The sequence below is a fragment of the Oncorhynchus gorbuscha genome, linkage group LG11 (genome assembly GCF_021184085.1).
Source record: "Oncorhynchus gorbuscha isolate QuinsamMale2020 ecotype Even-year linkage group LG11, OgorEven_v1.0, whole genome shotgun sequence".
Lineage (NCBI taxonomy): Eukaryota > Metazoa > Chordata > Actinopteri > Salmoniformes > Salmonidae > Oncorhynchus > Oncorhynchus gorbuscha.
This window is the reverse complement of record NC_060183.1, coordinates 71,763,962-71,787,402: the sequence shown is the minus strand read 5'-3', so window position 1 is coordinate 71,787,402 and position 23,441 is coordinate 71,763,962. Positions and strand designations below refer to the sequence as shown.

Here is a 23,441-nt window from a genome sequence, read left to right as displayed (position 1 = left end):
TGCTAACCATGTGTATGTGACCAATAAAATTGGATTTGATTTAATTGAGTGTATGTAAACTTCTGACCCACTGGGAATGTGATGAAAGAAATAAAATATTAAATAAATCATTCTACTATTATTCTGACATTTCACATTCTTAAAATAAAGTGATGATCCTAACTGACCTAAGACAGGGAATTTTTATGAGGATTAAATGTCAGGAATTGTGAAAAACTGAGTTTAAATGTGTTTGGTTAAGGTGTATGCAAACTTCAGACTTCAACTGCATATGCAGGTAGGCCACCAGACAGACAGTCAAAACCGTGCACTAGGCCTATTAAAAACTCTATCTTGCAATGGAATGCTGTATCTTTACGTTTTTGGGCTTGCATTGTCTTGCAACTTCAGTAAAACAAAGCTTATCATCAATGAATAGGCTAGAATATTCAACACGCAACAGACTGAAGACTGAACACACATCATTAGTGAAGAGCAAGAGCAGCCGAATCAGCACAAGGGAGAGAAGAGTGGGGCAGACAAACAATATCGTAGTACTCTGTATCTCACAATGTCTTGTCTTGATGCCTCACAAATTCACCAAAGTAGCCTAAAGTTCACACAACTTTCCCCAGGCCTTTATAGCCTATTGTCTAGCTAGGATATAACATGAAAAATAATGTTTTGTGATAAGTGCACTGAAAATTAAACTTTGTGGCAGTAAAAAACATTTCCTAACATTAAGGATCCCGACTTCCTTTAAAAAGTTTGATTGTCTAAACTTTCACACCCCTACTCTAAAACAGGAAATTAAAAGCTCTTGAATATTATATTATTTCACATCAGGAAACCACCGCCACAGAACTTTATAAGGTTAATAAAATAAGTAACTTAAGCTACATGTTGTACAAACACTGAATGAGCCATAGCCCACTAATTACATTCCAATACACTGTGTTAGGACTCCAATGATCCCATTTAATCAAAGGTCTTCCTTGGAAGAGTGGAACCATGAGACCTGTGCTTTAGGGTAATACAGGCCTATTATATTATCATCAAGACAGTCTTAAGAAACATGGTTAAACACCTATTCAGACTCAGAGGAACCATTCTGTGTAAAATGTAGGACAGCAGCACTTTGACAGTAAGGAAAAGTCTGGGATAAGGGCTTGTGTGTACATTGTGTGGGGCACACAAAAACATTGACCTTAGACATGCCTCAATGCCTCCTCTGTTCAACTAAGTATGGAGTCAACAAAAGTTGCGATCGCTCTCTCTCTCTCTGCCTTGGGGAGTGTCATTTCTCACAAACGGCGTGTTGATTACATGGTTGAATGGTGCAAGGCACAAACTGTATTAACATACTACACCACGAGGGCCCGGAGGTGAGGAAAAAAACAAATACACAAAACACATGAAATCTATGCATCTCTCCACACACACACAATCAAAGAGAATAGCCTGGTGTTACAAACAAAAGACCTGCGTGTGTCCTGTATAACCTATTCAGCATATTCAACCAGCCCAGCAATTAACATCAAGCCTCCTGGGCCTATAACCAATCCATATGCAACTGACTGGAAAAACACTAGGTCAGATTATCTGGCAACGATTTATATTCCATAGCAGGGATGAAACTAAAGTTCCAAAGGACTTCACCCTTTTCGACATGCTCCCAATAAAGTTACATTAATTGGATTGAATGCTCCCAAGCGCAGTGGGCTTCCCAAGCAGTGTGTGTGTACTCCTACATAGAATCCATGTAAAATGTACTTTTGAAGACAGATCCTTTTGAGGGTCTTTGTATTCTCTTGAATGTTCATCCTTCTATTGATATGGTTCAGATCTGGGTTGAGGTCTTATCACGGACAGTAGAGATGGGGGGGGGTATTAGTTTATGGGAACACTTGGCACACCACCAGCTCAGTATGGGTGTCCATGGGGACAGCACGGTGCCTTGGTACTGGGTCATTCAATTGTCCTGTGTACACACACACACACACACACACACACACACACACACACACACACACACACACACACACACACACACACACACACACACACACACACACACACACACACACACACACACACACACACACACACACACACACATCTAGGTTATTCATGAGGCTATTAATCCTGACTCAACAAAAAGACTCAAATACAAGAAAGAATGAACCAACTGGACTGCAGTCAAATGGCTCACAAGCCTTTGCAGAGAGCTTTTACTACTGAGGCTGTGACCCAAATGCTAGCATAAACAACAAGCACACTCTCTCAGACAGACCATACATGTAGGCCTAAGCTCCTTCACGCCATGATGTCCACAGAGCCAAGGATAGAATTATGGTTATTGTAGAATTTCTGTCACATGACCTCCAGTCAGTAGGCCCTGTCACGTGGTCACGTTTTCTACTGTTCTAGCTGGATGGATGGATGGATGTGCGTGCGTGCGTGTGGCCTGGTTGTGTGTCATTCCAGCCTGTGTACCGCTCCTGCTCCATCCCCCCTGACGCCAGCCAGGTCACTGCCACTATTTCCTGCCCCTCCCCCCGCCGGCTCCCTCCCATCCTCTCTACCCGGATTCACAGCCATGAGCTGCCTGGGTATGCAACATGCTGACTAACCTAAGATCGCCAGGCTCACAATGCACACATACACAGAAATGAGATGCATGACACGCACACACTTCAAGTGAGAGAGAGACTGGGCTTGCAGCAGGTCACCTGAGAAAAGCAGACTAACTAAAGCATCAAAAACAAATAGAAATTAGGGCTGGGACAATTATCGCGATACTCGTATCGTGGCAAGATTGAACTTCTTTAGGAAAACAGCCCTAATGTTGGAAACAAACATCATTATCTTGTCATGCAGAGATACATATATTTTTTCCCCAGCTACATCGCACAATATTTTACATCCATCAGGTTTTTAAAGCTGCACCATGCAGAAGTCCTCTTTGCATTCACATTGCTATGTTTATAAAGGAACCAAGATGTTTTTCCAACAATCACTCAAGAAGGCTGGGTTTTAACAAAGTGCAGGACAAGTCTTTACACCAGAATGTGTTATCGGACAGCTAGATATACCTACTTACATTTTGGAAGCTAATAGATTGCATTCAGTTAAAATATGAGACACAATTTGTCATTTGTTTGGTAACAGAATAAATAGCAATAGAATAACTGCCAAATAAAAATGAAAATCGTACACCCAAGGTAGGCTACTGCTCCTTTAAGAGCTAGAATTTATGTTTATACCCTATGGTTGTTTATGCAAACTTATGCTGTGATTCTCACCAAATATAGCCTTCTCACACTATTCAAACCCCACAATCATAAGCAGTTTGTGACGCTCTTAGCCTATAGATCACTTATACAGTACCAGTCAAAAGTGTGGACACACCTACTCATTCAAGGGTTTATTGCCATATACAATGTAGAAAATGTAAAAAGAAAGAAAAACCATTGAATAAGTAGGTGGGTCCAAACTTGTGACTGGTACTGTATATAGATCACATATATTGCGAAAACAAATAATCTGAACTAAAAATGTCTGTGTGTCCTTGACAATCATTAATCAATACCCAATTTTTTTTCCCCTTCTTCTCTTTTGTGTCACCAATGTGAGTGTTTATGGCAGGGGAAATGGTGTTGCAGTAGTCTAGTGTGAGGTACAGGAATAATGACAATCGAACCTGGAGAGCTTTGAGTTTACATTGTCCTAAAAAAGTGAACCAGAACATGGAATTCAAGCGAACCGAACCGAAACTACAAACTGATAGAAATGTCCATACGTCAGCTACATGGCAGGAAAATTAATGAGGTGAAAAATGAGATGACCCCTTGTCCTTCTTGTCTCTTATTCTGAAATGGTGCCACTTTATTAGCCATCTTTCCTCTTGTTTATGGACTTTAGGGCCTTTTCTGTATTGATATAAATACTGTCAGTAGATCTAACAGTAGCTGAGAGCAGAGATACATATATCATCTGATCCAGGGAGATAAACACTAGGCCCTATGGCAGTAGTAGCTCTGTATGATGTGAACCACTGTTGTTTGGTGGCGGAGAGAAAGACAGAGAGGTGGGGGAGGAAGAGAGGGAGACAGAAAGACAGAGAGAAGAGAGAGAGAGAGAGCGGGAGATAGAGAGAGAGCCTCTAAAGCTCTTCAGACAGAGATACTCAAAGCACATACAGCCCCAGATCAGCCAAGTACTTCAGCACTACTTAAGTGTGAGCAAGCACTGATGATGATATGAGTAAATTACCTTTAGCACATTGTAGAGAAGATAGTACTACTAGCCCATCTCTCCGTCACTCACTATACAATCCTCCTCTGTTCATTCAGCTCACACTGTCAGTGCTGAGAGATGAGGACTATGGAGAGATAGTGGGCATCAGCTGGGAATCCTTCCACATATGAGATGTTCTGAGTGGGCAGGACTGGCCAGGAGAAATCCCTGCCGTGGTCTAGCCTCCAGACGGCCTGTTGCAACAGGAGAGGACAAGGACATGAGGAAGTGGGTCAGGCTAAGCCCGATGTACTCAAGCAGAAAGCCCACAAACTTCCCAGAGGGGCTAAAAGCAACCAACCGCCGCACTGCCTGATGGGATGACAAGTGTGTGTGCGTGTCATACTGTGTGACACAGGTGTCTGAGAGATTGGTGAGCGGTCACAGGGCTGCAGTGGGGTTGGGAAAGGAAGAGAGGAGGGAGAGAGCTCACACACCCTTCTCTGCTTACTATTTCAACTAAGATTCAGAAATGGATTAGTGGAGGAAGGAATACCCCTTTTCACCCCCCCGACATGCCTAAACAGGGAGCCCTGAAGTTCCACATTCCCCACATGCCTTGTCCCATCCCCTAGTCAGCCCAAGCCAGTGCTATGTCTGCTCCCCTCCCCTCCTCTCCGGCTACAGAAACATTACACATAATATGAGGTTTAGAGTCTTTTACACTACACACACCACATTACACTACACACACCTACTCCTGCAGGATGTACCCGGATCCACAAGGGGGCTTAGCCCCGTCTGTTTTCCTTTTAGATTCCCAAAAAGTGACAGGTTCCTGCTAAATCTCTACTAAGTTAGCACAATCGACAGAGCGCGGTGTGTGCAGGGGGGCTATGGAAAACCACTGGGGTGCAGGGTTTCCGTTAGCCGGTGATTGCCTGCTTTTGGACGATAACAAATATGAAAAGCCAATGAATAAAATTATAGCCGGCCAAATTGTCCAGGCCTGCCACGCTGGTGAGCATAGCGAGAGAGGAGCCTTGGACTAGGTTACTGTTGATCGCAAAGGTTGAGGCCTTTTTCATTTAAGTAAAACGAAAGTTAGAGTACGCCTATAGTGAAAAGCCTACATTTCGTCGTATTTTGCAACCTATAGGACACCCGGCTGTGGTAGTAAAAAAATGTATTGGTTGCATTGGTGCATGCTGCACATTCATTCACCTCACTGAAAACGTCCTATTTTGTTTAGGAGGCTAAAACCATGATTTGGTCAAACAGTAAAGTACATTATCCTCATGATTCCTGTAATGAATGTGTCTGCCTGCCCCTGTACCTGTTTCACTGGGGCCTGCTGCTGTGTTGAGTGAGCCACTTTCGCTCTCCTTTCAAATGGAGGGGAAAGACGTATTCTGATTGTATACCACTTTTTTATCCAATTGCTGGAAAAACACAGCTATCCTGTTGTCACAGATGGAGAGAGGATGTTCTCAGCTTTCTGTAGGTAAATGTTTTATTTTTCAACTCTGAGCTCAATAGCAACTATTTCAAAGATATTTATTATGGCTTGGAGATACAGAGCATGCAAAATGAGCATTGGTCATTGCGGGTGCTTAGGCCTCATTAGAAGGTAGGCTACAACTGCAAAAAAAATAAGGAAATGAAATGTACTGTTCGATTAATACACGGCTACTATGAGTGGGTATTATCTTAAGAGTTAGTGATCTATCTTTAGAGTAGTTGACCATTGGCAGTACAATGGCCTTACTGAAGAGCTCAGTGACTTTCAAACATGGCACCATCAGTTCGTCAAATTTCTGGTCTGCTAGAGCTGCCCCGGTCAACTGTAAGTGCTGTTATTGTGAAGTGGAGACATCTAGAAGCAATAATGGCTCAGCCGTGAAGTGGTAGGCCACACAAGCTCACAGAATGGGACCACCGAGTGATGAAGCAAGCACGTAGCACTGACGTTGGAAGCAATGTCAGCACAAGGACTGTTCGTCGGGAGCTTCATGAAATGGGGTTACCATGGCCGAGCCCCCGCACACAAGACTAATATCATCATGCGCACGCCAAGGTGCGGCAGGTAGCCTAGTGGTTAGAGCGTTGGGCCAGTAACCAAAAGGTTGCTAGGTTGAATCCCCAAGCTGGCAAGGTAAAAATCTGTCGATCTGCCCACTGTTCCTAGGCCGTCATCGTAAATAAGAATTTGTTGTCTAGTTAAATAAAGGTTACATTTTAAAAATGAAATAACATTTACTCAACACCATCTCTCAGTAGTCTACTACGCTTTTTAATAAAGCACTGTGACTTACTTTACAGGACTAGTCATTTTTTCTATTGCTCGATTCTATTGCTCTATTTGCAACCAAATTATGGGCTCGTGCCCCAGTGCAACCAGGGGAGTCTGTTAGTCTGAAGCCGGGCTACAAGGGGAATGTCTGTATGGAAAAGTTGTGATTTTGTAGTGGACTAAGATGACACAGCCAAAGCAGGGTATTGAGCACCTACCTCCCTATTGAGCATCCTACCTCAATAGGGAGTTGCTCAATAGCCTGCTTTGGCTGCATCATCTTAGTCCATTACAATATCACAACTTTTTTTGACAGTTTTGGAATTTAAATGTTTTATTTTTTATTGTATATCATTATTATTGTAGGCATATTTATTAATCCAAACCATTTCTTTAAATATGCAAAACGTGCATTGTTTAATTCTTTTGAGATATTTTCCTTAGCTAAATTAAGTTCTATCTGCCTTTTTAATAGTGTGCTCCGTATTTAGTTTAAGATAGGTTATAAGTAGGCCCGTTGTAAACTGGTTATAAGTAGGCCCGTTGTAAACTGGTTATAAGTAGGCCCGTTGTAAACTGGTTATAAGTAGGCCCGTTGTAAACTGGTTATAAGTAGGCCCGTTGTAAAATGGTTATATGTAACGGTTCTCTTGGTGTGAAGGAGAGTCGGACCAAAATGCAGCGTGTAGATTGCGATCCATGTTTTAATAAACAAACGTAACACGAATCTAAATACAAACACTACAAAAAACAAAAAACGTAACGAAAACCGAAACAGCCTATACTTGTGTACACTAACACAGACAGGAACAAGGACACTAAGGACAATCACCCACGACAAACTCAAAGAATATGGCTGCCTAAATATGGTTCCCAATCAGAGACAACGATAAACACCTGCCTCTGATTGAAAACCACTCCAGACAGCCATAGACTTTGCTAGATCACCCCACTAGCTACAATCCCAATATATACACACCACATACAAAAACCCATGCCACACCCTGGCCTGACCCAATACATGAAGATAAACACAAAATACTTCGACCAGGGCGTGACATTATAAGTAGGCCCGTTGTAAAATGGTTATACGTAGGCCCGTTGTAAAATGGTTATACGTAGGCCCGTTGTAAAATGGTTATACGTAGGCCCGTTGTAAAATGGTTATACGTAGGCCCGTTGTAAAACGGTTATACGTAGGCCCGTTGTAAAACGGTTATACGTAGGCCCGTTGTAAAACGGTTATACGTAGGCCCGTTGTAAAACGGTTATACGTAGGCCCGTTGTAAAAAAACGGTTATACGTAGGCCCGTTGTAAAACGGTTATACGTAGGCCCGTTGTAAAACGGTTATACGTAGGCCCGTTGTAAAACGGTTATAGGCCCGTAGGCCCGTTGTAAAACGGTTATACGTAGGCCCGTTGTAAAACGGTTATACGTAGGCCCGTTGTAAAACGGTTATACGTAGGCCCGTTGTAAAACGGTTATACGTAGGCCCGTTGTAAAACGGTTATACGTAGGCCCGTTGTAAAATGGTTATACGTAGGCCCTTTGTAAAATAAATATCAATATAAAATGTAAAGAAAGAAATCCAATGTTATTTGTTGCCTAGACTTTACTGCAAATGACACTCAAGTCTTGATAATACACTAATATTGCAGTTAGCCATGAGAGCCTTCATAATAGAACGCTTGTGACCACCCACACACTACTACACTTGGGAGGGAAAAAAACATCTTAAAGTATAAATAGAATGAAACAAACAGGCATTCTATTTTTGCTCTATTATAGTGGCCACTATAGTAGACATCGATCAAGTGAACAAGGCTACATGTGTGTAAAAATAGCATTCACGGAGTAAAATTATTATTATTATTTATTTTTTTAATCCCCCCTCACTCACGTGTTACTGTCAATTTCAACACAACAAAAGCAATATCTTTGGGCTACACTGCACATTATTATATTGTACACTTTCTGCCTGTGGACATCTGTTCTACAATATGCCAGCAGATTATGATACCCTTTGTTGGCATAATTGATCTCTTTCAGGCAGAGTACACCTGGCAAACCCTTTTTTATCCACTGTATTGAAAAAGTGAGAAAGAGGGAAGTGTCTGGTGTTCATTTCACCTCTATAGTGGCATCCAGCTTAAGCCAGGCCCAGCTCCAGCTCCACTTAATCCCTGAATCCACTTGTTTAACAAGCAACACCTCATTTTAACCTAATTCTCTCATTCTGAAAATTAACCACATACTGTAAAGAGAAAACATTAGTTCGTTAGCTAGTTAACATTTCACACAGATTTCCAGGTTCCAGTAAGCAACTAATGCGTTATAACTTGAGGGATGGCAAGTTAACATATACTCACCCCATTCCGTACAAATGTGCGCAACCGCGACATTCAAACGAGGCTGCAAAGAAAACTAATGGGACTGTAGTGACTGTGTTGACTTCAAAATCCAAAATCTGTGGTGTGAACTACATTTCTATTCAAGCGTTGATCGACATGGTAATGGCTCTATAGTATTGGAGAAAAGTTGGGAAAAAGAAAAAAAAACGGACCCTGTGACGTGTCATGCTTTACGGCAACTATTTCTCTCTCCACCAGGTGTAGCACTCTCATCGTTTAAAAACAAGAAATGGACAGTGACGGGGTAAGTGGGGGGATACCTAGTCATTTTTTGCATCAACGTCACTGCAAGCGATCATGACTTTCAAAAGACAATGTTTACTTCTGAAGATCACTTTAGCACCGCCCTAAAAACCCGATTAAAATTCGACACAAACCTTCAAAAAGGTATGTAATGACACATTATATAAACTCTTGTTTTATTTACATTTTAGAGGCGATAAGTTGATCAATTGGACAGATCGAGGGGGGAAAAAGCAGTTTTCCCACACGACATCTCTCCTTCTCACTATCACACATTAGTTTCGCTTCCCCACCCACCATTTATAAAAAGATCCGACGGAGCTCATTGTCAGCTTGAATTATGTAGAAACGGGCAGCGTGGAGGTCATGTCATTCATTTTGTTGGAAAGAGGAGAAATTGTGCTTTACAATGGTATTGATATTACAGTTGATCTGGAAGTATTACGTTTTTGGGGTGCTAAAATAAGGTCAATTGGACCAAGGCGATGTACAAACGTGAGTGAGTTTACGTTACCTTAGCGAATTGGTTAGGTTACTAACGTTAGGTTATTAACATCAGATTAGCTTTTTTTGGGGACTTTATTAGCCAGCTAATTTTCACACCATAACTGTTCAAATAATTGAGTTTAAGTTGGCTAATGTTGCTCAACATTTCTCTGGCTAACTAACAGAGAATTCGATCCAACTAGCAAGATATAATGTCAGCAACTTGTTCCACCACACTTTCTCAGTCACCTAAACTTTATAAAATGTTAGTTGTTTTTTGGTTACAGCTCATGAAGTACGCTTCATCACCTTCTCTCCCGTACCCGTGGTCAGGCTTCTTACCTACCTCTTTGTTATCGTTCAGGGGACGTGTTGCTGTAACTGGTAAACTGACTTTGCACTTTCTGCTGTCGTTCCAGAGCACGCATTGATGCTGTAACTAGCAAATTGGTTGTCTCTTCTCTCCTCAGTCTCTGTACTGTATTCTGTTGTTATGTAAACGATTAGCTGAGCCTTGGATACAGCCAGTATTGCTACAAATGCGCATCACTCGTTCGATTACAGCCAGTAGTATTCCAAAGCCCCCCTCTCAAACTTTTCTCATTGGATCTACACAAATCACGTAGGTCACCCATTTTGGATTCAAAACGGCAAATGTCGCCGAAAGGTAACTATTTGCATTCCTGATGAAGGTAGTGCTCACAGGCACTCCAACTTACTCCGACAGTTGAACTTGAGGCGCGGAAGACTGTTTTACGCTTCTATCTGTATAGCAGACGCAGTAGCTTATCTGACAGGTATAAAGAAATTAATGGCGGTGTCGTATCATGCAGGCAGTATATCTCCCTCTCTCTGGGGCTAGGACTTAGCTTCTCTTCCATACCATAACATATACACACACACATATAAAACACACACACAGTACCAGCCAAAAGTTTGGACACCTATTCATTCAATGGGTTTTCTTTATTTTTTACTATTTTCTAGAATAATAGTGAAGACATCAAAACTATGAAAAAACACACATGGAATCATGTCAAAACCAAAAAAAAAGTGTTAAACATCTAAAAATATGTTTTACATTTGGCAATCTTCAAAGCAGCCACCCTTTGCCTTGACAGCTTTGCATACTCTGGGCATTCTGTCAACCAGCTTCATGAGGTAGTCACCTTGAATATATTTCGATTAACAGGTGTGCCTTGTTAATAGTTAATTTGTGGAATTTCTTTCCTTCTAAATGCATTTCAGACAATCAGTTGTGTTAGCCATATCTGGTAAAAGACCAAGCTCATATTATAGCAAGAACAGCTCAAATAAGCAGAGGAATGACAGTCCGTCATTACTTTAAGACATGAAGGCCAGTCAATCTGGAAAATTTCATGAACTTTTACAATTTTTCAAGTGCAGTAACAAAAACCATCAAGCGTTATGAGAAAACTGGCTCTCATGAGGACTGCGACAGGAAAGGAAGACCCAGAGTTACCTCTGCTGCAGATGATACATTCATTAGAGTTAACTGCACCTCAGATTGTAGCTGTTCAGAGGAGATTGCATGAATCTGGCCTTCTTGGTCAAATTGCTGCAAAGAAACCACTAAAGGACACCAATAAGAAGAGACTTGCTTGGGCCAAGAAACACGAGCAATGGCCATTAGGCCGGTGGAAATTTGTCCTTTGATCTGATGAGTCCAAATTTGAGATGTTTGGTTCTAACCGCCGTGTCTTTGTAAGACGCAGAGTGGGTGAACGGATGATCTCTGCATGTGTGGTTCCCACCGTGAAGCATGGAGGAGGAGGTGTGAAGGTGCTTTACTGGTGACACTGATTTATTTAGAGTTCAAGGCACACAAAACCACAGGATTTTGCAGTGATACACCATTCCATCTGGTTTGCACTTTGTGGGACTATCATTTGATTTTCAACAGAACAATGATCCAAAACACACCCCAAGGCTGTGTGAGGGCTCTTTGACCAAGAAGGAGAGTGATGTTGTGCTGCATCAGATGATCTGGCCTCCACAATCCCCTGACCTCAACCCAATTGAGATGGTTTGAGATTAGTTAGACCACAGAGAGAAGGAAAAGCAGCCAACAAGTGCTCAGCATATGTGGGAACTCCTTTAAGATAGTTGGAAAAGCATTTTAAGTGAAGCTGATTGAGAGAATGCCAAGATTGCCTTGACAGCTTTGCCTTGATGACAGCTTTGCACAAAGTGTGGCTACTTTGAAGAACACAAAATATATTTAGATTTGTTTAATAATTTATTGGTTACTACATGATTCCATGTGTTATTTCATAGTTGTGATGTCTTCACTATTATTCTACAATGTAGAAAATAGTAAAAATAAAGAAAAACCCTTGAATGCGTAGGTGTTCAAACTTTTGACTGGTAATGTATATACATTTTAAATATTATTATAGTGTACACCTAAGCCAATAGGCCTATGGATGCAATGCCCTGATGCATTTCATCTTCAAATCTCTGACAGCTGAACAGTGAGGTGGACAATTATTGTTTTAGGAAAGTAAAAACAATGAAACAATAGGCTGAGGTTTTGCATATGCTACTGATCAAAACACAATGAATAGTAATTAGTTATAGGCTGTTTAAGGACACGTAAACTTTAAAAAAACAATCTAGCTGGTTGGTTTTGATCAAAATCTTGCTTTAGTGTGTAGGGCGCTGTCCATGGTGCTGATAGAGTGCAGCGGAGATTTCACGCCAACCTGTCAATTGTTGGTCAAAAGCATGAGCTTTTGTTTTTGGTGGTATAGCGTGATATAAGCAGAATTCAAAAGAATTCCAATGCAAGAACCCAAATGATGTATAGCTACTTATCGGTATGTTTCATCATAGAAATATATCTATTATTTATTGGTAGCCAATTGGTTTTCGTGGTAGGTAATGGAACTATCCTTATTGGAAACGTGTTTATGGTAGGCTGACATTGCTTCATTGATTACGTGGGGCGAATTTGATTCACAGAAGTGTATTGTGCCATATCACAACGTGTTGCTGAACTCATGAGCGTCATGATTTTCCTGAAGTGGGCCTAGAGGTCTATTTATTTGGCAAGATAGCTGTGCATGACTGCATCTCACTGTAGTAGGCCGTAGGCTACATCTCACAGTAGTAGGCTGTAGGCTACATCTCACTGTAGTAGGCTGTAGGCTACATCTCACTGTAGTAGGCTGTAGGCTACATCTCACTGTAGTAGGCTGTAGGCCACATCTCACTGTAGTAGGCTGTAGGCTACATCTCACTGTAGTAGGCTGTAGGCTACATCTCACTGTAGTAGGCTGTAGGCTACATCTCACTGTAGTAGGCTGTAGGCTACATCTCACTGTAGTAGGCTGTAGGCTACATCTCACTGTAGTAGGCTGTAGGCTACATCTCACTGTAGTAGGCTGTAGGCTACATCTCACTGTAGTAGGCTGTAGGCTACATCTCACTGTAGTAGGCCGTAGGCTACATCTCACAGTAGTAGGCCGTAGGCTACATCTCACAGTAGTAGGCCGTAGGCTACATCTCACAGTAGTAGGCCGTAGGCTACATCTCACTGTAGTAGGCCGTAGGCTAATATATAATAATATATGCCATTTAGCAGACGCTTTTATCCAAAGCGACTTACAGTCATGTGTGCATACATTCTACGTATGGGTGGACCCGGGGATCGAACCCACTACCCTGGCGTTACAAGCGCCATGCTCTACCAACTGAGCTACACATCTCACTGTAGTAGGCCGTAGGCTACATCTCACTGTAGTGGGCCGTAGGCTACATCTCACAGTAGTGGGCCGTAGGCTACATCTCACAGTAGTGGGCCGTAGGCTACATCTCACAGTAGTGGGCCGTAGGCTACATCTCACAGTAGTGGGCCGTAGGCTACATCTCACAGTAGTGGGCCGTAGGCTACATCTCACAGTAGTGGGCCGTAGGCTACATCTCACAGTAGTGGGCCGTAGGCTACATCTCACAGTAGTGGGCCGTAGGCTACATCTCACAGTAGTAGGCTACATCTCACAGTAGTGGGCCGTAGGCTACATCTCACAGTAGTGGGCCGTAGGCTACATCTCACAGTAGTGGGCCGTAGGCTACATCTCACAGTAGTGGGCCGTAGGCTACATCTCACAGTAGTAGGCTACATCTCACAGTAGTGGGCCGTAGGCTACATCTCACAGTAGTAGGCCGTAGGCTACATCTCACAGTAGTAGGCCGTAGGCTACATCTCACAGTAGTAGGCCGTAGGCTACATCTCACAGTAGTAGGCTGTAGACTGTTTTGGTTATTTGGATCTCCATTCACCTTATGTTTACTGCGTTTGTTTACTGTTAATGTAACTAGCCTAAATATAGATGTGTCATGCCTTTATCGAGCTGATATTTTGTTGACTAGGCCTACTATTTGGTAGCTCTGTTTTGTTCTGTTCACATTCACAGTTGTCGGTATTCTAAGCCAAACTGCTATTCTGTAACCAATGACCCCGCAGTCTGTCTTGCCCTGATCTGGGAGAGCCTTATGATGTCTCTATTTTGGTTTGGTCAGGGTGTGATTTGGTTAGGCATTCTGTGTTTTGTTTTCTATGTTTCGGCCAGGTATGGTTCTCAATCAGGGACAGCTGTCTATCGTTGTCTCTGATTGGGAATCATACTTAGGTAGCCCTTTTTCCCCTCCTTCAGTGTGGGTAGTTGACTTTTGTTAAGGGCACTGTAGCCCTGTAAGCTTCACGGTTGTTTCTTCATTTGTTGTTTTGTTGGTGACATTTTAAATAAAAGGAAAATGTACGCTCACAACGCTGCACTTTGGTCCACTTCTTTCGACGGCCGTGACAGAGTCTCAACATTTTAATCTTGTTTACTGTGGTATTGCGTGATTTAATCAGAATTCAATCATTCCAATGCAAGAACCTCAACAATAGTTTTACTCCCACCCTAAATTCAATTGCCCCCTTACCTCCGCATGCTTCAATTCGGCTGGTGCCTAGACGAACGAGTGTGCTCACATACTCCCTTAAAGTGGGGCGGCAGGGTAGCCTAGTGGTTAGAGCGTTGGAAGGTTTCAAGTTCAAACCCCTGAGCTGACAAGGTACAAATCTGTCGTTCTGCCCCACTGTTCCTAGGCCATCATTGAAAATAAGAATTTGTTCTTAACTGACTTCCCTGGTTAAATATGGGTAAATTTTAAAAAATGTAAAAGACCTTTGCTTGAAAAATGAGAAAAAGCGGCAATATTACTTTGTCTATCTTGAGGTGCCGTAGTCAGTATACACATCTTCAAAATAGTCCGAATAAATCTAAGACAACTCATTTGACATCTAACTAAGATTTGGTGCAGTATTTATTTGGTAGTATTTGGCAGTATTTCTTAAGTGAAAAAATGTGCATAAAACGAGTCGTCCATCATTGAATGTCAACAAACACTTCATTGAATAATCACTACTGTTGACCAATGACTGACATAGGGGTGGAGACTTTGGCTACCGAACTTCATGTTGCCTCGAGAAAAAACCTGGTGTTCATGAACAGCGGAGAAAAAGAAAATTTTTTTTTTTTAAATCTTGCCAAAGACCAAAATGAACAAAAACATCACAAAATATCGTCATAATATACGCATGAACTGTTCCGAATGGGAGGCAAGCAGAGCTTTAAGTCACTGTATCCTGGTGCAGGAGTCTGCTACAGGAAAATAAAGTGTGTATGTGCACGTACAGTGAGTGTACAAAACATTAAGAACACCTGCTCTTTCCATGACAGACTGACCAGGTGAAAGCTTTGAACCCTTATTGATGTCATTTGTTAAATCAATACAGGGCGGCAGGTAGCCTAGTCGTTAAGAGCGTTGGGAAAGTAATCGAAAGATTCCTAGTTCGAATCGCTGAGTCAACTAGGGGAAAAAAAATATGTCGATGTGCCATTGAGCAAGACACTTAACCCTAATTGCTCCGGATAACAGCATCTGTTAAATGACAAAAAAAAAGTCCAATCAACTCAGTAGATGAATGGGAGACAGGTTAAAATAAGGATTTTAAAGCATTGAGACATGGAGTGTTTGTGTGCCATTTGGAAGATGAATGGGCAAGACAAAATATTAAAGTGCCTCTAAACGGGGTGTGGTAGTAGGTGCCAGGCACACTGGTTTGTGTCAAGAACTGCAACGCTGCAGGGTTCTTCCTGCTCAACAGTTTCCTGTGTGTATCAAGAGTGGTCCACCACCCAAAGGACATCTCGCACAACTGTGGGAAGCATTGTAGTCATCGGCCAGCATCGCTGTGGAACACTTAACACGTTGTAGTAGGGCTAAATCAATAATCAGGTAATTACATCCCTAAATAACGATATAAAAACATATATCATTTTCAATAATGTCAACATAGAATAATTAGGTACAGCAGTCCATTTCCCTTCTGACACAGCAGGAACGTGCAGAGAAGTGACAATGTGCCCTAAAAACCATTTAAAACCTTGAGTGATGGAGTAACCATTGTTAACCATGAAAAATGAGTGATGTAGGTGAAAACAGTGGCACTGATAGCCATGGAAAGGAGCCGCTTTCAACTAATAAATTATTGATAAAGGGTTAAACTGTTTCAGTAATTTGGAAGTGGTTTGGCTTCTTGAAGTCCGACAAAGAGCAGAGCAATGTTCGGTGCAAATTGTGCCGTAGACAGGTGGCTAAGAAGTCTGGAAATACGACAGACCTTTTTCAACATCTGAAGCAAAATCACTCTTTGGAACATGCAGGAAGTTTGAGATTGCACCACGGTATTGATAAACGCCCCTCAAGCTCCAGCCAAGGGATGTTTGCCCAAAGCAGTCAACACTGACATCGCTTATGCCATACAATCAAACATCAAAAAGACGTCACAAATGCTAATATGCATTGCTAAGGACATGCTATCAATCAGCACAGTCAAAAAGGAAGGTTTCAAGAGGGTTATGCATTTCATTGACCCCAGGTACATGCTCCCTGGCTGCAAACATAAAATTATACTTGAAGGAAAATTGTTCTATGTATAACTCACATCATTTAAAAAATATATAACCTTTATTTAACTAGGCAAGTCAATTAAGAACAACTTCTTATTTACAATGATGGCCTAGGAACAGTGGGTTAACTGCCTTGTTCAGGGGTAGAATGACACATTCTGGCTCAACACTAACCAGTTTGTTCAGGCATTATTGAATTTGAAGCAGATATGCAACTTTTAAACATTATTTGATTCATATTGTGATGATTATCGTTATCGAATGAAAAAAATATATAGATATGGTAATAATTTATCCACCATATCACCCAGCCCTACGTTGTAGATTCCGACAATTCCGACCCATTGAGGCTGTTCTAAGGGCAAAGGAGGGTGCAACTCAACTCATGTTTTATACAGTCAAGAGTATGTGCGCACTCAATGTGGACCCAAACCAAGTAAATGACTGATTATCCAAAGACAGAGAGGTGAAGGTCAAAAGTGATAGAGATGGTAACATTTCCTAAGCAAAAAGCACAAAGTGAATTAGTGGTTATGCACCTATATCAGCACTTGCAGCCAAGATATTTGCAGGCAGGGACCCACCTGTACTGCTGCGTGGGTCAGCTTTGGTTGCAGTGAGGCTTATAGTGACTGTCTAACTACTGTACTAGCTAGCGGGTTTTCAGATCTCCAACCAGTCTGTCTGACACAGACTACTACTCACACACTGCTGAGCCCCAATTAGCCTCATCACCACAGCTGAGGTGATTGCACAGGCCACGATGGGCACGCACACACACAAACAAACTGGGGTCCTCAGACACTCTTTACCACCTGCCAGGTTAAACTCAGCAGCAAAGTTTCATTAGGCTTCATGGCTCACGGCGTGTTTTCAAAACATGGCATTACGCCACTCTGTGCTATGTAATTACACGATGGACTCAACCACCTCAATCATGGAGCCTCTTCTCTCCATGCAAGCCTAGCAGCACACCTGGGTCTCTAGGTTAACACACTGCTAACTGGCTGAGCCGAAGAGGCAATGATTACGAAGCTAAATAAAAAGGGCTAATATGGCTAACGCTAAATATTGTAAATGTTGCTGCTACCTTTCACATAGCACAGATTGACAAGGCCAGACTTTGAGACTCCCCAAACAAAACTGACCAAGAACAAGCTAAATCAATGGTTTTCAGTTTATATTTTTTGGAATAGCCTAACAAAAATTTCAACCAAAAAACAGTTTCTGAAGTTGGTGGATGTACAGATGGATGAAACAGTGAGACAATGCAGTGTTGAGAGCCTAGGCACATGCAGTCTAGTCTGGGCAGGCTGTAGAGAGCTGTGGCTAGTGGCCTCTGGCTGGCTGGGTCCACCCTAGACTTCAGCACAGCAAATGAGCACCTTCACAAAAGCCACACTACACAAAAAACCTAGGGAGGAATGTCCCCAGTGCTTCATTTCTGCCAGCACTTCTATTTTTCTTTACATAAAAGCTCTAAAACAGGATGGCTTTGACAGGCTGGTCTTTGAGAAGAAAAGAACACAAGAGCCAGGTTTGTCCATCCATCCCCCAAAAAAGAAAAATGCAAGCATGGATACATTTAGCACAAGAACAAATAGGCCTGCTGAGGTGCAATGGTGAAGTATTTTTCATTTGGCTTTATATTTAAGTCATTTAGCAGACACTTTTCCAAAGCAATTTACAGGAGCAATTAGGATTAAGTGCCTTGCTCAAGGTAACTTCAATTTTTAGTAGAATTTACCATGAAAGGCTTGCCAAAAATGCAGACTTGCCAAAAATGCAGAGTTCTAAAAAAAGTATGTAAAAATAGTCAAACAAGAAATAAAATACACAAGAATCAAGCTACCGTATATACAGTACCAGATCAATGTGGATTGAGTTTGTCTTGTGTTCAGTACCGCCAAACTCTTGAAACATCATTTAACCATACACGTCACTGTAGTCGTCAAATGTCAGCAATCCCTGTTGATGCGACAATGTGTGTTGGTTTACCTGGCTGTTGCTCATCTAGTTCTCCCTGTAAAGAGGACTCTGTATCTTCAGAAGAGCCTTGGCTCTTCCAGCTTAAGTTTCCCATCCAGGAGACCTGAAGTCCTCTGATCAGACACTTGGTCCAGGTCGTCCAGTTTGAGCTTGTTCTGTCCAACCACTGTTTGCAGTCACCTCAATGGAATGTAGGCAACCTAGGCTAGATGATGATCACCAACCAATTTACAGAGTCAAAATAATTTCACAACTGTTGTTTACAGTCAAGCCACCGGTGTGTGATGAACTCCACAGTTCATTTAGAATGTGAATTGGCCAATCTTCTGTCTATGACTGTAAGTCATAATAATCAGTCACTGAACTTGCGTCCCATGACTCTGCTTGACTCAGACCACATAACATGGGCTGAAATATCAAAAATAGAACAGCCTTAACGATGAGCTGGATCAAAAGTTTCCTCCAATCACAAGAGGTTGAAGAATAATAATCTAGTTAAAGTCTTGAGAAATATGTCCGTAGTCACGTACTCTCATCTCCTTCAGCAGTGTTTCTCAATAAACAAGTCAGGACAATCATCAGTCCATGACAGTCTGTATCAGTGACATCCAGAGAAGGCTTGATTGAATATTGATTGACATTTAGACCACAGGGGTCGCAAGGACCGGGTCCATGATGTAAACACAGTGATCAAATCACTTGCCCTGCTGCATCAGATGACAGAACACCCCGGAAAACCAGGAAGTCACTGGAAAAGGTACAAGGGTGGATGCTGGATGTTGCACAACCCGTGTGAGAATTCGCTTCAGTGCTAAAAGTTCCTGTACAAGAGTGGATCCATAAAGAGAAGATGGTTGTGACTCCAGGAAACATTTATTATAGGGCTCCACAACTGACGCCAGAAATGCAACAGTGAGTGTTCTGTTGGAGAAAGACTGCTTTCCTCCAGTGTAGTCTTCAGCGCTTGCATCACTCTCCTCCATCCATTTGTTTGTAACTCCATTCCCACCCGGCCTCCAGTCTCCGCCCTCTCGGTCTCCCTCTCAACACACTTGTGCGCTCCTAAACACATAATTACAGCCCATGTAGGCCTATAGGGTAAATGCAAGTCTCATTACAAGGGTGAGTAAAAATACTTCATTTCCACCAAACCTCAACATTGCAGCAACCAGGGCTTATAGCTGAGGACCCTGGTAGTCAGCAAAATGTAGATGAACCCTGTGAGACACCTTATAGTCATAACCAGAGCTTCTAAATACATGACTCTGGTCATATCAATAACAGATACTCTGTACCCTGTTTGTTTGTAGAACACTAGAGATGGGAGAATACTGTCTGTGTCTGTCTATATAGTGTAGCAAAGAGGCAAAATATCTGTGATTGATTTTTTTTATGCAGTCAGCAGTCACTGTGCTACCTGCTCATCCAGACGACTTGTTGCCTGTTCTGTAAGGCGTGCGCGTGCATGCGCACACACACACACACAGCTGGGGGTAAGGCAGGCAGAGTGGCTAAAATAAGGAACTGATGTTCCGCTGAGGCCGGCAGCTCCATTGGCTCTGTCCAATCAGGGAGAAGTCACTGAGCTAATTATAAAGCCTGGGAGGGGGGGGGGGGGTAGTGGTGGATGTGGCAGACATATGAGTAATATGTCTGGAACATCAAATTGCAATAAACTCACATTTTCGAATCGCAATACATATAGAATCGCAGTACATATCATATCGGTACCTAAGTATCTATGGAGGAAATAGCCTGAAACAACCTACTCCTAGATAGTCAAACGAACAGTCCAGCCCAATGCTGCTCACCACCCCCACCTAGTCTGTGACAAACTGGACCCAAACTACAAGTCTCTTTGTACGGTGAAGGATGTTGAAATCCCTTGCTGGCCTATTTCACTGTTCCCCTCCACCCCAGGGGTAGAAGTTGTTTAAATTTTACTAACTAAAAATATAGCCTTGAGAACAACTGTCACAGTAACAAACATTTACAGATGCAAAAAGGAAAAATCAACAGGCCGTCACACACACAGCTTGTAGTAGTACAATGGATCCCCATTCATTCGAAAGCACTTCAAAACAGCATTGAGGACCCCTTTCCTTCACCAGTTTACCCCAGTGCTAAGGGTGCCAAGACAAGTTTCAAGTTTTATTGTCACGTGCACCAGTACAGTGCAATGCATTTCTTGCTCGCTTTTTGCCAACAATACAGTACTGCATTAAAAAAAAGTTGAGTACAACAAAAACACACAAGAAATATAAATAAGTAGAACACAACAAACACACACACACTTAATTCTTCCTCCACCCAGTTAATGTTCTCACTGTGGGAGGAAAACACTAGGATGTGAGATTGGCTTCCTGCTGTTGTTAGCTTTTGGGCGACACCAGAGGCACAGCATTTGTTACTGTTGAAGCCGTCCTAGTGAACGGGTGGTGTGTGTGTGTGTAAGATTGGGTTGCAGTCAGGACAGCCACCCTCTGGATGCCATCCCTAGTGCCTTCAGCAGACAAAAACTCAGAACATTTCCAAACAGGTGATGGTGTTTCTCCCCACTGGGCCTGAGACAGCAGCAGCAGGACACTGTGACCATGGCGAAAACGGAGCGTGTTGATGTGGCCTGTAACATCAGTGCAAACACCAGTGACAACAAATCTGTCAGAATGATAATAGGCTAGATAGAAATGTACACTAGCACAGACGCACGCAGATCAGGCACACAGCCTACCTAGCCTAAGTGGGAAATCAAATGTAAACAGCAAACTACCCCAGTGTCATATGTAAGCACACACTCTTCCTATCTGCTTCAGTTCAAGTACTGCCCTGTCTGTCAAGGAATTAGTTAAATGATCTCCTCTTAACCATGAGACTGAGCTATCGGAAGTCTCCTTAGGGCCCACACACCATAAACACTTCCTTTAAATTCTCTCTCTCTCAAACAAAACATATGCTTCGCTTTCACCAGCTCTGCTACACACCCAGTCCGTATGCCACTGGTGTGCATCTGCCTCCATTGTTTCCGTGGTGCACATGCCAGGCCTAGTCCTGGTTTCCAGCATAGTCTGTTGCTCTTCCCTGAGGGTGGGGGCATACAGTGTCTGGGATCGATGGGCACACGTGGAACAGAAAGTGACATTCAAACAGGTGACCCGGTAAACACGAGCAGGTAGCAAAAGCCCAAGAGACCAGCCAGACAGCCCCCCACTTACGGCATTCACTGTCTATAAGACAGAAAACATTTACTATACTTTATTTGTGGGCAAAACACAACCTTTAAAGTCACATCTCTCTCTGTGTGTGTGCACATCACGGCAGCTCAGCCAATCCATGGCTACTGCCATAACAACTAATTGACCAACAATCAGAAACTTTACCTCTGTTTGGAGTACTCTCTCTCCATGGAAAACACTCACACCCCCGCCCAGTGAGCTGCAGGCATCACCGCCCAAGGTTGAGAGGCGAAACCCGGAGACAGCTGGAGGGGTGGAATACTAGTAGGGAAATAATTTCAAAAGCGGTGTCAGACCCACCTCTGTTTACATCCCATTGCACTGAACACCGTGTGTATTGATATGCTTTATATAGAAAACACTGTTAACGTTTTCATCCCAATGTGGATATACCGTCAATAGTGTGCCAGACTGCTCGAACAGCAGATATGCCACGTTCACAATGGAAAGTCAATTTCACAACACATGGAGTGTGTGATATTACTCCGATTTGATTGAAACCCCAGTTACAGCTGGTGGGTTAATAAATTGAGTGCGCTAAAGTTACGGAGCCAGCTTGCAAGGTAATTGGCTACCACACGAGACACGCTTGCCAGCTGTGTGGTCCCACTGTTTTTATCATCCATCCAGGCAGCGGATAACTACCGTTTTCTTCAACGGGCTAAGCTAACCTTAGGTATGAGACATCTGAAAAGGAGAAAGGGTAAATTGACAAAGCTGATAACTAATGTTTACAGTCATTACTTCGACTACTTAGCAAAATATAAGATTACGTAAGGTAAAGAGCTTGCACGGGCTAGCTGGAATGTTGGCTAACTAGCTAGCTTTTCTATGCCGCTATCCCGACTCACATTTTTAGCACGGAACACCCGTTTGTTCGACTGGATAAGACAGAAGACCAATCTCCTACACACAAGCACGGCTAGCAAAAAGCTTGTCCTATGTGTGCCGGACAAAATTTGAAGACCCCTGAACGAGACTCTCAAACCGGGCCTACCCATCCCCAATGTGTGATATCCCAGTACCTGACTTTGTGCAGGGGTATGATGAGAGGCCAGTCGACTGGGCTGCTTACCTTGCTTACTCTCGATTTTCCCCGACATTTCGTAACCAGCAGTGATTTCACTCGCTGTAAAAAAATAAAATCAAAATAAAACTTAACTAGCCAGAAACCAACGCGTCTCCCTCGATTATTCCTGTATTCTTGGCTCACATGTGTCAGTAAGATGAATTCGTTGGAGGTACGAGACCAGATTTGTGGCACACACATCGATGTGTGAAACTGTTTCTGTCGGTCTCCAAGCAATTTTCACTGAGCGGAGAGTCCAACACAAGGAGCGCTGCCTTGACCCCGCGCGTCCTCGGCATGATGCACAACTGCACCTCCTCGCGCATGGAATTAGCTACGTCATTCTTTCAACAAGAAGGATTTCAATGGAAAGTGCCCCCTGTGGCAACAACCTGTGAAGCATTTTGGGCTAGTTAGAGCTGACTAATACAATAAAACCGTTTATAACAATAGTCCAACCAAATACAATAGGTGTATACATTTGTATTTAGGTTTATTTGAAATCTTTATA

At 42.6% G+C, this 23,441-nt stretch overlaps 1 protein-coding gene across 1 annotated transcript in view; it reads right to left on the bottom strand.

The window, feature by feature from the left end:
- rapgef1b (Rap guanine nucleotide exchange factor (GEF) 1b) overlaps positions 1-23,238 on the bottom strand; it is an 80,840-nt gene extending 57,602 nt beyond the window's left edge. Inside the window, 1 exon segment of the mRNA XM_046290336.1 lies at positions 22,937-23,238. Coding sequence (XP_046146292.1) covers positions 22,937-22,964 — 28 coding nt within the window. The 5' untranslated portion in view covers positions 22,965-23,238.
- Between the last annotated feature and the right edge of the window lie 203 nt (positions 23,239-23,441).